Here is a 14,501-nt window from a genome sequence, read left to right as displayed (position 1 = left end):
ATATATATATATATATGAATGTTATCTTTTTTAAAAACTCTTCAGTATAAATTGTATCTCATAAAATGAATACAAATCTTCAAACCAAGTTTACACTTCATATAGCATTGATAATCTTCAGGTGAGAACTTCAAGATCATTTCAAAATTTTGACTGCTGTTGGTAAAAATTTGCTTTAATAGATTATGTAGGATTATTCTTTGAAAACAAATGATCCTATAATTTTTTTTAAAGAAGAATAGCTTATTTTGTCTTATTCGTAAGTGTGCCAATTAAACTTGTGTGGCCTGTATAAATGAAAGTAATAACTTCATAGTAAGAATAAAAAGGCTTAACTAATATGATAATTTTTTTAGAGAGATTGTTTTAAGAAGACTATTGTGTAATTTAGGGAGAGATGATTTAATTGTATGTGATACTATGAATGAGAAAGTTTTAGGGTATATGCTTATGTAGACATTGATGGGCTGAATACCCATTGATTTTTTTTTTTTTTTAATCTCAATCTGTTGCCTTTTGTGGAGATAGGAAAAATGAGTTTTTATTATCTAAAGGGAAAGACATTTAGTGTTTTTGTTTATTTTTCTGAGATTTATGATACTATAAATTGTACTTTTATAACTTGAGTTATTTTTAGTCATTTGGATTTTTTCTTTTTAGTTTGTTGCCACCAATGTGTCAGCTGCTCTGATTTCAAACTACTGAGTTGAACATCCCTAATACAAAAATCCAAAATCTGAAAGGATCAAAATCCAGACTTTGGGGGCTGGGGATTTAGCTCAGTGTCACACCATGTCTGCCTCACAAGCGCAAGGTCCTGAGTTCAGTCCCTGGTACAAAAAAAAAAAAAAACACTTCAGACTTTGGCACTACAAGTGGAAAATTTTGACCTCATGTGACATGTCAAAATACAGGCAAACTAAATATGTTTATAAAATATCCTTCAGCTGTTTATATAAGTAATGAATGAAACATGAGTTTATTTGTATTTAGACATTGGGTCGCATCTACAAGGTATAAACAGATATTCTAAAAATTGAAAAAAATCCAAAATCTGAAATAGTCCTAAGGATTTTGAATAAGGGATACTCAACCTATAATAATTGTGTAATTATTTTTCAAATTAAGTAAAAACATTTAAATACAAAAACAGAACCACTCAAGTTAATTCAATGTTGCAGCTCCATACATAGTCGTTTATATTTTTATAATATTTCCAGATCAGTGGAAGGGAAATGCAACTCTTCAAAGAGGGTAAGAACTAGGGTTTCACTTTGTTTATTGATTTGTTGTCTTAATTCTATGAACTCTCTAATCATAAAGGAGATGATATAAAAACTCTTCACTAGTAATTACCGACTTCTCAGTAAATCACATCCATCACATAGAGGCATTCAGAGGTGTTAGTCTGGTACTGAAAGTGATAAGGAAATCTCACTAATGGAGCTGGGTTTAAGTTAGTCTTGGTAATAATTAAAGTTGAATTATTTTACAGATATCGATATAAAAATAAATTATTAATATCACTAGGTATTGTGATGTTTTAAGTTTACTTCCTAAATTAGAAAATAGCCCAAAATAATCATTCTTCCCAAGGAAAATCTTATAAGTACTTAGTAAAATGCTTGTTATTGGCATGCTTAATTTTAAACCTGAGTTTGCAAAGTTAACTGTATTTTTTAATTTTTAATTTAAAAAAATGTTAATAGGGCTAGGAGTGAAACTCAGAGATAGAGCCCTTAACTAGTAGTATGTATGAGACCCTGGGTTCAATCCCCAGCACCACCAAAAAAAATTTTTTTTAAATTAGAAGTAAATCTTCCATACATGGGGAAAAAGTATAGTTAACAACGTTATCTTTCCATGGTTAATATAGCTGTATCTCAAACTAAGTCATCTTTTAGATATTGAGAGTTAAAACAGCATATGTATAATGACTTTAGGAGTTTATAAAGCCCACATTATTTTTCCAGAGTTACAATACATGATTAAAAGATAAGACAATAATAGTAACTATGTATATGAATGACAGAAAAGAATTTGAGCTCAGAAGTAATTCATAAATATTTTCTAACTCGAGTAATTTAATAGTAGAAGAATATTAATGATAGAATTAGAATAATTGATGTACTTGGGACACAGAGTTCCTTGGAGAACTTTATGGACCAGTGAATGTTCATTTTTCAACAGAAACATTTACCAAAAAGTATTAGGCCATTATGAATTGTGGAAAAAACTACTCTTTTTTTCCAAGTTATTTAGAAGAAAAATATTTATTAATAAATTATTAGTAATGTCCCATATATATACTCTATTCTTTAGCAGTAGTGACACAGCAGGAAAAAAATTCAAAATGTGAAATAACTATTCCCTACTCTAACTTCTCCCCTTCCCACCTTGCAGTATTTTTTTTTAGAATAGGAAAAGCTGTTATTAACCTATTTATCACCTATAGTGTTTTTAGATTTGACATATAAATATGTATTTGGTTTTTGTGACATTCTTAAATAATTAAAAGTAATCTAAAGTCAGATGGTGCTGATGGTGGTACATAGTTTGATAACTGTTGGACCTGAAAGTAGTGAATAGACAGGGAAGAAGGAGGTACTTTGGAATCACACCTGGGTTTAAATCCCATGGCTACCAATTCAGCAGTGTAGTCTTGGATCCCAGTTTCCCTGTTAGGAAAATAGTAAAACAACTTACCAGGTTGATGGAAGATTGAGTGAGATGGCATAGTACCTAAACGTTTAGCATAGTACCTAAAATACAGCAAATTCCTCATTATACTTTCTGTCATAATCCTCATAAAGTTATTTTAAAGTCTCTTTTCGACCATTGAGTTCTCAACACAATTTAAATTCAGTAAGTATAATAGCAGCAGTATAGGTTTTTAATCTATGTACAAAAGTACAGAATAGGACAGCCACAAACACTGTTTGTAAAACTAGATGACAAAATATGAATCTCAAAATACAAATAAGAACATACCATGGCCCATAGAGTTTCTGCATCTGTGTGGAAGTAGGAAAAAGGCAGCTGGTTTGTAAAGCTTACAAATTGTAAAACTATATTGTCCACTCTTTCTCACTACAAAGTACACTAGGCCAATCTAAGAATAGATATGAAAGTGGGAAGTGCTCTAAAATCCCACTTTCAGTTGAGTGTTTAAGCAATACGACAAGATCTGACAAAATACTAGACCAGTCTGGGTCTTGTACTATATTCCTCTTGAAATTAATGAGACACCCAAGCACTGGGGAGAAATTGCTACAGATAGAATCCACATTGGATAAGATGGGTATAGCAGGACAAAAAGAAACAGTCAATATAAATGTTAGGAAGGAAGGCCAATAGACACATAAATGTAGACGTGTAATCATAAATCACTGTGAAAAAGAGAAGGTAGCTCTAGATCCATGAAACTAGAAAAGACATCTGAGAGTGTCTCTTCATCCTAAAAGCACAGAAAAATTCATCTTTATTTTGAAAAAACGAGTAGGATTGCAGTCAGTTCTCATTCAAAGTTAGTCTAAAAAGAAAAGTAGCTCAGCACCCCCATGGGCAGACAAAACACACTGGAGAGGCATGACCACAAGATATATGTAAAAATAATACTTAGAAAAGCAGTTACAACAACCAAAATAAAAATAAGAAACAGCAGAAGGAATGAGTCCAGATAAAAGCTAAAAGAATTAATAACTCAAAACTGTACAGCCAGTAAATTCAGATGCTGGCTCTTTGGTAGGGTTCTCATGGTGGGAGCTCAGTGAGATAGATAGACTACCAGCTGACTTCTGCATCAACAGAAGGAAGCACAACTAGAAACACTTAAGTGACAAGAGACCTAACCATAAAACGAAATTTTTTTGAATGGACTAGTTTGAGATATTTTATACAATAAATTACATTAACTTTTCAAATAAAAATTGAAATTATCAAAATGTAATGTATACAGAAAGACAAAACAAACCAATTGCCATATAAAAAATGAATATAAAAAGACCCCTTACCCAAAAAAAGCATTAGACCTACGTTGTAAATCTAGCAAATTTTTATGATTAAATAATCCTGACAGGTGTGATGGTGCATACCTGTGATCTCAGCACTTGGGAGGCTGAGGCAGAAGGATCACTGTGAGTGAGTTTGAGTCCAGCCTGAACTACATAGCAAGACCCTGTATCAAAAACAACAAAAAAAATTCTACTGTTGCTCAAAGAACTTCCAAATTCATTTTTTTGTTTGTTTGTTTGGTTTGGTTTGGTTTTTTGAGACAGGGTCTCACTATATCGTTGTGACTGCCTTGGAACTCACTATGTAGCCCAGGCTGGTGTCAAACTCACAGCCATCCTCGTGCCTCAGCCTCCCGAGTGCTGGGATTACAGTCATGCACCACCACACCCAGCCAAATTCATTTTTTTAAATGAGTTTAATAGCATTGATTGAAAAACATAACAAAGATTGTACCAAAAGAATTTATAGGCCAGTCAGAAAGTTTTAATGGTTTATTAGCAAATAATCCAGTAGCACTTTCAAAAAGTAATAAGTCCTGACTAAATTGGGTTATAGAAATGCAAGAATGATTAGATGATCTTCATATTATGAGTTTTATAGTATAATGATTATCTTTGCAAAAAAGACGTTTGATGCAATTGACTCTTGTTAAATATACTCAAGAAGAAAGTTAACTCATTAACATTGTACCTCTGCCTAAAGACCAGCATCTTAGTATTGAAACGTTAAGAGACCTTTCAACTAAGTCAGGAACAACATAGGCCTACTGTGTCCTCTGCTATTTAACATTGTGTTGAAAATTGTAGCCAAGGAAATCAGACAAAACAGAGACAGGAATTAAGAAAAGTAAAACTATCTGCAAATGTGACTGTATATCTAGAAAACCTAGAGGAATTTGTTGAAAAACTATAAAAGAACTTAGTAGAGTATCAGTTGAATACAAAGTTGATGCAAATCAGTAGCCATTCCCAAATAACAGTACATATTCTGATTCCGTTTAGATGAAATACAGTACTGCATAGGCAGAGTTCGTGTATGCTGTCAGAAATCACCCTCTTTTGTTCACCTCCTCCCTTCCCAAAGGCAAGTGCTATTATGTCTTAATTCATCATTGATTGGTTTTGCCTGTTTTTGAACTTTACATAAGTGTATATTGTATACATTATTTTTTAACCTAGCTTCTTTGGCTCTGGAAAACAATATAAGGGGACTCTGGTGCTGGTAATGTTCTGTTTCATGATTCAGGTGCTGGTTACTTAGGTGCATTCATTTTATGAATATCAAGCTGTACACTTATGATTTGTGTACTCTTCTATAATTACATACACTTCAATAAAAATATTTAGTAAAAATTAAAAGGCTTTCTATATGTATACAAACCTAAAGTAGTTAAAGGATACACTTCAAGAGAAGACCCCTTTGTGATTGTAAAAAAATAAAGTATAAACTTACTAAGACATGTCTAAAGTTTATATGAGATGATGTTTTTTTAAAAGAATAAAACTCTTCAAAGAAAAATAGGCTTAAACAAATGAAAATATATACTCTATTCAAAACATGATTTTCTCCTTAGGTCAGTTTGTAAATTTAATGCCATCCCAATAAATATGTTTGTCTTCATTTGAGAGAAAGAATATCCATGAAAACAAATGAATGAGAAGGGACGAGCCGTGCCAGACATTAAAACATAATTTTAATTCTTCTTTCACATCAGCTGTTAGAATTTAAAATGTACACTTTGTCCCAACAATTTCATATTACATATGCAAGTAGGCAATGCTAAAGTTTCAAGGATCTTATAATAGTTTTATAAAAAACAGTGATTACAATTACATTTATAACTGCAGTTCTATGCATTATTAAGGTATGGACAAAAAGACATTGGTAAATTGCTGAATGAATTAAAAGTTTGGTGTCAGTATATAATAGGCAGTCCAGTGGAGCAGAAAAATTGCAGCAGTAGTCTCAGGTGGCATATTAAAGTACAAAAAAAGCAGCAGCTCAAATCAGTGCAAAAATGAACTTTTCACTTAGTACTATTAGGATGACACTGCTTATTCAGATATTTACAAATTTTTAAACATGTCTAATAACTTCATTTTTAATTCTTTGGCTTTTATGCTGAATATTTTATAATTTACAGAAAGAAAGCAATACTCCTATCCCTACCCCCAGCCTGTACATTGTGATCTAGAGGTGACCATTATTGTATAAAATACATATATGTGTATGTATATATATATATATATATATTGCTATTTGTGCATTGCATTGCTCATCCCAGTACCTTGTATATACTTAAAGAAGTACACACATATATGCACATATGCATACTACATGAAAATCTGAGATATACTATGTATTCTGTAAGGTAATGTTTCTGCATTCAACAGTATATTAGGAATGCCTTTTTGTGTCTATACTATTTAACAGTTATTAAAACAAGAGTAACACACTACATAAGTGTATCCTCGGTGCCTTTTCACAATTACAAGTATTTTGCTATAAGAGCCTCAAAAAATGTGTCATTGCCTATTTGTGTTTGTGCAAAATTTATAAAGAGGAATTGTTGGGTCAAAAATGCACATAGCTTCTGATAAACTGTTTTTTAAGAAAGTCGTACTAGAGCATCTTCGTACTGAGATTTTAGGTATTATAATAAAGTAGATTCTTGGTAGTAAAACACCATTTGCAACATTGGTGGCATTGGAAAAGACTAGTGGCTAGTTCCTCAGTGTTCATTGTACAACTTCTAAATATGAGCCACAAATACATAGTGACTCAGGATCTTTGTGTGTATACGTATGTGTACACATACATACATTATAACAGTGTTGCAGTTCAAATGCACGTTTTCTGTCTCTAAGACAGGGTTCTTCATTTCATGCTACACCATTTCTTTGACGGAGGTATTTATTCCCTCATCCTCTTGCCTCTTTTCACATTTTTCCTCATGTTTGTTTCTATTAACTTTTCACTAAAGCCCTAACTACAGGAATAGTTGGTTGCCATTAAGAGTATGCAGGATTTCCTGAACTGATTGATAATATAGTGCCATCATATCAGATGCTTCATTGCAGAGCCTGGTGAGAGGTATGTTTGCAAATTCTAGTGGGTGTATAAATATTTCAAAATATCTTTTTAAAAAAATTGTACACGGGAGCTGTGGACATAATTGAATCTTGTGCTTAGCATGCAAAGGCCCTGGGTTTGAACCCCTGCCCCCCACACATACAAATGTATGTGGGAACATGAACAGTGCATAAGATTCACTAGAGAAACTGAAGTGAAAGTAAAAGAAATTATAAGCTTAAGCTCAGCACACATTTCTTTGTCTTAAATCCTACTTGAGGAAGTCAGGAGTTTGGTAGAGCTTTATGAAGTCTCTAAGGAGTGAAAGAAAATAATGACTAAAATAATTATTTGATAAAGTATATAGGAGTTAGCTTCCTAGAATTTTTGGGAATACATTTTAGATATACATAGTGATCTCATTTGTCATCGGGAATTTGTACCTGTACATGATATGTCTCGCTTCTTTTTTTCCCATTCCCCTCCCCTCCCTTCAACCCCTCTTCCCTTCACTATTTACAAAACCATTGTTTCCATTTTATTCCTTCTATTTTTTTTCTTGTCCCTCCTTTTCCTTCTCACCCCTCCCTTTTTCCCTTCTCAGTTGAATATTTTCTTCCCATTTCTCAATATCTATTATATATTTTGGTCCTTATTTTTACTTTTCATTTCTCATGCCAGAGAAATAAAGTGGTATTTAAACATGTGTGTCTGATTTATTTCACTTAAGAGTGTGGACTCAAGGTGCATCCATTTAGCTGGAAATGTCTCAAGCTTATCCTACTTTATAGCAGAGTGTACCCAATTATATACAAAAAAAAATCTTTATTCATCAGTTGATGGACATTTAGGCTATTTCTAAGATTTAACTATTGCAAACTGATGCTATAAATATGCTCTAAGTATATATTGCTATGGTATGATACTTTTAATTTTTTCAAGAAGATATTAAGGAAGGGAATAGTTGGGTCAAGTAGAACCTTTACTTTCGTTTTTGAGGAATCTCCACACTGATTTCCACAATGGTTGCATAGTCTACACTTCCACTAACAATGGAGGATTCCTTTTTCCCTAGGGCCCTGCCAACATTTGTTATTGGTTGACTTTTTGACAATAAACATTCTTTCTCGAGTGAGGTGAAAACTCAGCATTATTTTAATTTGTATCTCTCAACTAATGATTTTGGACATTTTTTCATATATTTATTTGCCATTTGTACTTTTTCATCTGAGAAGTGTCTGTTCATTTCAGATGCCCATTTTTTTGTTTGTTTGTTTTCTGGTACCAGGGATCAAACTCAGGACCTTGTGCTTACCAGGCAGGCTCTGTGCCACTGAGCTACATCTCCATCCCTCAGATGCCCATTTTTGGATTGGGTCTTTAAATTTGTGTGGTTTTGATTTTTTAGTTATTTATATATTCTAGATATTAGTTTCTTGTCTGAGGAGCAGCTGACAAAAATATTTTCCCACACTGGCTTGTCTCTTCACTCTGTTGGTGGGCTTTTTTGTTGGTTTTGTTTTGTTTTCTGTGCAAAAGCTGGAAGATAAGATCCCAGGTGATTCTTTGTGATATTTCCTGTGTAATTGGGCTTTTGTTCATAAAGTCTTTGCCTACATGAGAATCAAGCAAAAAGTCCAGAAGAATGACTTAAAACATTTTGAGTGTGGTCAGAAAGGAAGCTCCAATAAAGCTGTGGACTGTAAAGATAGAACTGTAGAGATCTTGATGCTGAGAAGAAATAAAAGGGAAAAGATGGTCTGAGGGCATCGTGGGAAGCAGCAGGACTCTACCTTTTCCAGCCTCAGAGTTGCAAAGGTGAAAGAATTTGCTTTGAGAAGAGAGCCCCGGAGCACCATGTTCCAGAACAGTGGCAGCCTAGGGATGTTGTTCTTCAGGACTGGGTTTGGAGTGCTCAGTGATCCAGGCACTTGACCGCCTACTGCCAAAAGAGAAGGAAGCCTGGCTACTGCTCTACCTGGCAGCAGACCTTGGCCTCATTTACGTGGTGCTTGTTTTAAGTGCCTGCACAATGCAAGAGTTGTGTCAGGAAGGCTTCCACCCAGATTTCAGAAGGCCTCGGAGGCCAGGCAGTGGCCCCTGAAAGGGCAATGTGTGAAGCCGTATAAAGCCAGAGGTGCAGTGCGGACCCCAGAAGTTTGGAGAAACCAGAAAGAGCATCTGAGGAAAACTGCAAGGAGGGAGCAGAGCCAGCTCAAGAGAAAAGCCACGGGAGCTACAACCATCTACAGTGCCATGAGGGCAGAGCCACCCAAGCCATTTGGCATTTACAGTTTGCCACAGATTGCCAGGGATGCTGGAAGTGGAACTGTGGGATTTAATATTTGCCCTGCTGTAGTTTGGTCTTTCTTTTTCCCCATTCTTTTGTATCCATGAGAAACCAGAAAGAGCATCTGAGGAAAACTGCAAGGAGGGAGCAGAGCCAGCTCAAGAGAAAAGCCACGGGAGCTACAACCATCTACAGTGCCATGAGGGCAGAGCCACCCAAGCCATTTGGCATTTACAGTTTGCCACAGATTGCCAGGGATGCTGGAAGTGGAACTGTGGGATTTAATATTTGCCCTGCTGTAGTTTGGTCTTTCTTTTTCCCCATTCTTTTGTATCCATGAGAAACCAGAAAGAGCATCTGAGGAAAACTGCAAGGAGGGAGCAGAGCCAGCTCAAGAGAAAAGCCACGGGAGCTACAACCATCTACAGTGCCATGAGGGCAGAGCCACCCAAGCCATTTGGCATTTACAGTTTGCCACAGATTGCCAGGGATGCTGGAAGTGGAACTGTGGGATTTAATATTTGCCCTGCTGTAGTTTGGTCTTTCTTTTTCCCCATTCTTTTGTATCCATTTTTGGAATGAAAATGTCTGTCTTGTTCCATTGAATGTTCATTTGTGTAAGGGCTTACAGCCAACAGTTTGTCTTAAATCTCAGAGAAGATTTTTGAACTTGGACTTTGACAGCTCTTAGAGATGGACTAAATGTTTTTGTATATAAGGGGATAAACATAAGTCTTTGGGGGGCCAGGGTGGAATGCTGTGGCTTGTGTTTAGATGTTCCCCCAAAGCCTTGCTTTTCGGAGGTGGCTGAATCTAGAGTGTATGATTGATTCATGGTAGTGATAGGCCTAAGGGCACTAGGTAGCATTAAGGGTGTGAGCGCTCCCTACACTAAGTTCTCTGAAAAGGAAAAAATGGGCAGAAAGATGCTGTTAAGGTCTCTTGTTACTTTTGCCATTTTCTGACCCTCTACCACCCTGCCTTGGAGCTGTCAGATTATGAACTAAAGCGTCTATAAACTGTGAGCTAAATAAAATAAGTCTTTCCCCTTTTAAATTTGGGTGTCTGGTATTTTGTCTCTGCAATGAGAGAAAAGTAATGAAGAGTTAATAAGCATTCTTTTTTTCATTTAAATTTGAGCAATTGCATACTATATTAGAATATCCACAAATGACAGTTTGTTGCACAATATCTTTTTCCCCATTCAGTATTTTACAAAGTCACTATGTTCTGTTGCTTACTCAAATTTGAGAACTGATTTCTGACTGAAAAACAGCTTGAGTAGGAGAAACAGTGAGATCCCTATAATATTTGCAAATTTATATTTTAAAAAGACAGGGATTTTACTCAATAGTAAACTCAAGAATTCAGTAATGTGAATTTTGTTTTTACTCCCCCACCCAAAATACTAATTCAATCTTAGCTGTGGTAGTAGGGTTGTAATTTTAATGAATGCTCAGATGTATGCTCAGAAAATACAACATTTATTTTCTCAAATATATTCAGTCTTCATTTCCCCATATTTTGGTGTTAATGAGGGATGCGGGAGGCTGGAGAGAAGGGCTTTTTCAATTTGTCAACTAACAGTCCCAGTCTCTTCTGATTCCCAGTGTCTTGTCCTGCTTCTTGCTGTCTGGTGTGTGTGTGTGTGCGTGTATATGTGACTTTTGGTGAGGGACAGAGAGCTTCTGCTGCAGGTTGCTGCTCTGGTCTGAGTCTTGTGTGTCTACTGAGGTCTTAGGGTGCCCTTTAGAAGTGAGTTGCTAGCTATTTGCTTCTGATTTCATGGTCTTAACACTATGTCTTTTTCAATCCCATGCCTTTGTGTGTGTGTGTGTGTGTGTGTGTGTGTGTGTGCGCGCGCGCGCATGCATATTATACAGGGCAGTGAGTTTAATTTTGCCACAGTCATATGTGCATGTAACATACTTAGATTATTTACCTCCCCTTCACCCCTCCTATCACTTTCCTCTTCTCTGTTAATCTCTCTACTAATTTCAGGTATGCTATTCCTCCTCCCCCAGATTCCTCATATGAAAGAAAACATGTTATTTAACTTTTTTCTTTTGGGACCAGGGATCGAACTCAGTCCCTTGCACTTGCAAGGCAAGTGGCAGAACCACTGAGCCAAATCCCCAAACCCAATATTTAACTTTCTAAGTCTGGCTTATTTCACTTCTTACAAATAGCATGATTTTGTTCTTCATGGCTCAGTAATACTCCATTATGTATATACTGCTTTTTTCTTTGATTACTGAGGATGGAACCCAAACCCAGGGCCTTTGTAATGAACTACATCCCCCAACATTTTAGTTTTTCAGTTTTGAGACATGATCTCATTAAGTTGCCCTGGCTGTGCTCAAATATGTGGTCCTCCTGCCTGCGTCTCCCAGAGTGTTGGAATAACAGATTAGCTCCACCGTACCTGGCACCATGTTTTCTTCATTTATCTGTCAATGGACACCCACGCTGTACCATAGCTTAGCTATTGTTAATTGTGCTGCAACAATCCCATGACCCTTCAGTCCAAATAATGTTAGCAACTCCATCTTATATCCTCCACCTCTCTGAGGTAGGTAGAACTCCTGCAGGTTTTTTATGGCTGAAGTACTTTTGATTTTAGCTATCTCACCTCTATATTTGATGCTACTGAGCTACCCTGGATAGTAAGGAAATCAAAACTCTGCTTCTCTTAGGCATAGATCTTCTAGGGCATGCCTGAAGAAGGCACGGGCCACCCCAAACACCACAGGTGCAAATCAGATTAGAAAGTTGTTATTTTGTTTCTGTAGGCTGACAAATAAATTTTCAGTTACAGCAATCATACCAAATAACTGTGAATAATGCAAATCTAAAACTAACTCACTTCCCGTCTTAGGCTGTATTGAACAGTTGCTGCTGTTGGGCTGAAGCAGAGTTAGAGATAAAGATTTCTCCCAAGTTTGCTAGCTGTCCAGCCTTAGCTTCCTGCAGTCACTAGAGATATCCATAGAATAAATGTCTGTGTTCCCTTCTTAGGGTTGTTTAGGAAGTTGTGGTTCTTTCATGCCAGCTCAGTCTCCTGTTTTTGCCCACCTGAATGTACCTTCTCCATTGGTACATTTTAGTCTGTCCAGCCTGAGTCAGATGGTCCTTGCTCATATGTGCCTGGCCTCCTATTCCCCCTAACTTTACTTTTTCAATTGCATCAAGAGAACCTGAGGCTGGAAAGCCAGCTATAGATACAGAAACCTTGGCCTCACCACAACCAGCCCTCTTCCTACCCCTTGAGAAGCTCCCTTACACTTGTGAAGGAATCATAGTCCCTTTGTTCAAACTCCAAATCACCCCATCTCCATTAAAGAACTCTTCTTATCCCACTTTGAACCTTTGGGTTCCTGGAACCACAGTCCAAAAAGCCAGAAAAGAAGACCATGCAGGCTTTGGAAGTAGGCTGGGGCACTGTCTTAGTTATTTCCTTCATTGGTGGGACAGAATACCTGACATCCACAAGTTAAAGGAGGAAGGGTTTATTTTTGGTTTACAGTTTATAGAAGTTTCAGTCCATAGCCATGTGACTCCAAGGCAGGTCGGCTTGAGGGAAAAAGACCTCACAGCATAGCAAACTGGAAGCAAAGAGCAATCAAGGGATTAGGGAAGGAGTCATATACCCTTTCAGAACACAGCCCCAAGTGACCTACCTTCTCCACCCTGTGTCACATTCAGCTATAAACTCATCAGTGGATTAATGTACCAATCCCCTGATGACTGTCATGCCCACATGATCCAGTCACCTCCCCAAAACCCCATCTATGGGTGCATTAGGCTTTGGGGGAACATCTAGATGTAAACCATAACATTCTGCCCTGACCCCCAAAGACTGATAGCCCATCCTTTTAATAAGCAAAATGCATTTACTCCATTGATAGGAGTTTCCAAAGTCCTAATTGTTTTAGGATAGCCGAAAATTTCCAAATTCAGAGACTTCTGAGATTTAAAGCAAATTCTTAGCTATGGACCCCTTTTAAAATGAAGAGAAAGCTGCACATGCCGACATACAAGGTCACAGGATAAACATACCCATTCCAAAAGGGAGAAATAGAATAGAAGGTATGGGACCAAAGCATGACTGAAACCCAGCAGGGCAAACATTAAGTCCAGTGATTCCATGTCCAGCACCCAGGTCAAACTGTGGTGAGATGTGAACTCTAAAAGGCTTGAGTGGTCCTGCTGTATGGTACTGCCAGTGGTTGTAGCTCTCATGGCTTCTCTTTTGGACTGGCTTTGTTCATACCTCTGCCTTGTGGCTTTCCTCTGATAGTCCACATTGCTGGCTTTTCCAGCATCATGGTGTCTCCACTGCACTTTAGACTTCACTCTAACAGCTTCACACACTGCTTGGCCTCCCAGACCTCCTGAAATCTGAGTGGAAGCCTTCCTGACCTCACAACTCTTGCATTCTTTATGCGTGTAAAACCAGCACCTTGTGCATAAGGCCAAGGTTTGCTGCCAGCTGGAGCAGTAGGTAGGCTTTCTTCTCTCATGCTTTTAGGGGGTCTCCTGAATACCTGGATGGCTGAGTGCTATAAACTGAATCCTGAGGAGTAAATTCCCTGCACAACAGCCAATCTGGAGCATGGTGTGCTGGGGCTTTCTTCTTAAAAGTCTTGTTTTTGCAATTCCGAGGCTATGAACTGGTGGGGACTTACTGCTTCCTCATGTTCTCTCATGGCATCTTTCCTATTCTGTTGTAAAGTATTTGGCTTCTTTTTTTGTTTGTTTTCCATTGAAAATTATTTCTCAAACTCACCACATTGACCTCTTTTGAAGAACAATGTAAATAACAGTATTTGCACATCTTAAATGTGGCATACAACAAAAGTTAGAAGGCAATAAACTTTTGAAGCCACAAGAAAATAAATCAGTACTTTAACCCAACATTTGGTAATGATAAAACAGTTTGGTAGTTTCAGCTTTACAACTTGGCTTCTTTTTAATGCTAACCTTTTCAGCAACCAAACTCACCTGTGCTCCATGTTTACAGGCCTCAACTTTACAGAAGCTTCCTTTCTGGTGAAACTCAAAACCTTTTAAATTATTCAGCTGTGCTTTTACTTCTTCTTCTTTTTTTTTTTTTTTTTTTTTT

The 14,501-nt window shown here is 36.8% G+C and overlaps 1 protein-coding gene across 1 annotated transcript in view; it reads left to right on the top strand.

Moving 5' to 3' along the window:
* Window positions 1-7,544, top strand: part of Pggt1b (protein geranylgeranyltransferase type I subunit beta) — a 64,824-nt gene extending 57,280 nt beyond the window's left edge. The window contains exon 10 of the mRNA XM_010614129.3: window positions 5,016-7,544. Coding sequence (XP_010612431.1) covers window positions 5,016-5,036 — 21 coding nt within the window. The 3' untranslated portion in view covers window positions 5,037-7,544. The remainder of the gene's footprint in view (window positions 1-5,015) is intronic.
* Window positions 7,545-14,501: the final 6,957 nt, after the last annotated feature.

This window comes from Fukomys damarensis, unplaced genomic scaffold (genome assembly GCF_012274545.1).
Source record: "Fukomys damarensis isolate Sample0158 unplaced genomic scaffold, DMR_v1.0_HiC HiC_scaffold_9, whole genome shotgun sequence".
Classification (NCBI taxonomy): Eukaryota; Metazoa; Chordata; class Mammalia; order Rodentia; family Bathyergidae; genus Fukomys; species Fukomys damarensis.
Note: the sequence above shows the minus strand (reverse complement) of the source record. Positions and strands in the feature narration are given on the sequence as shown.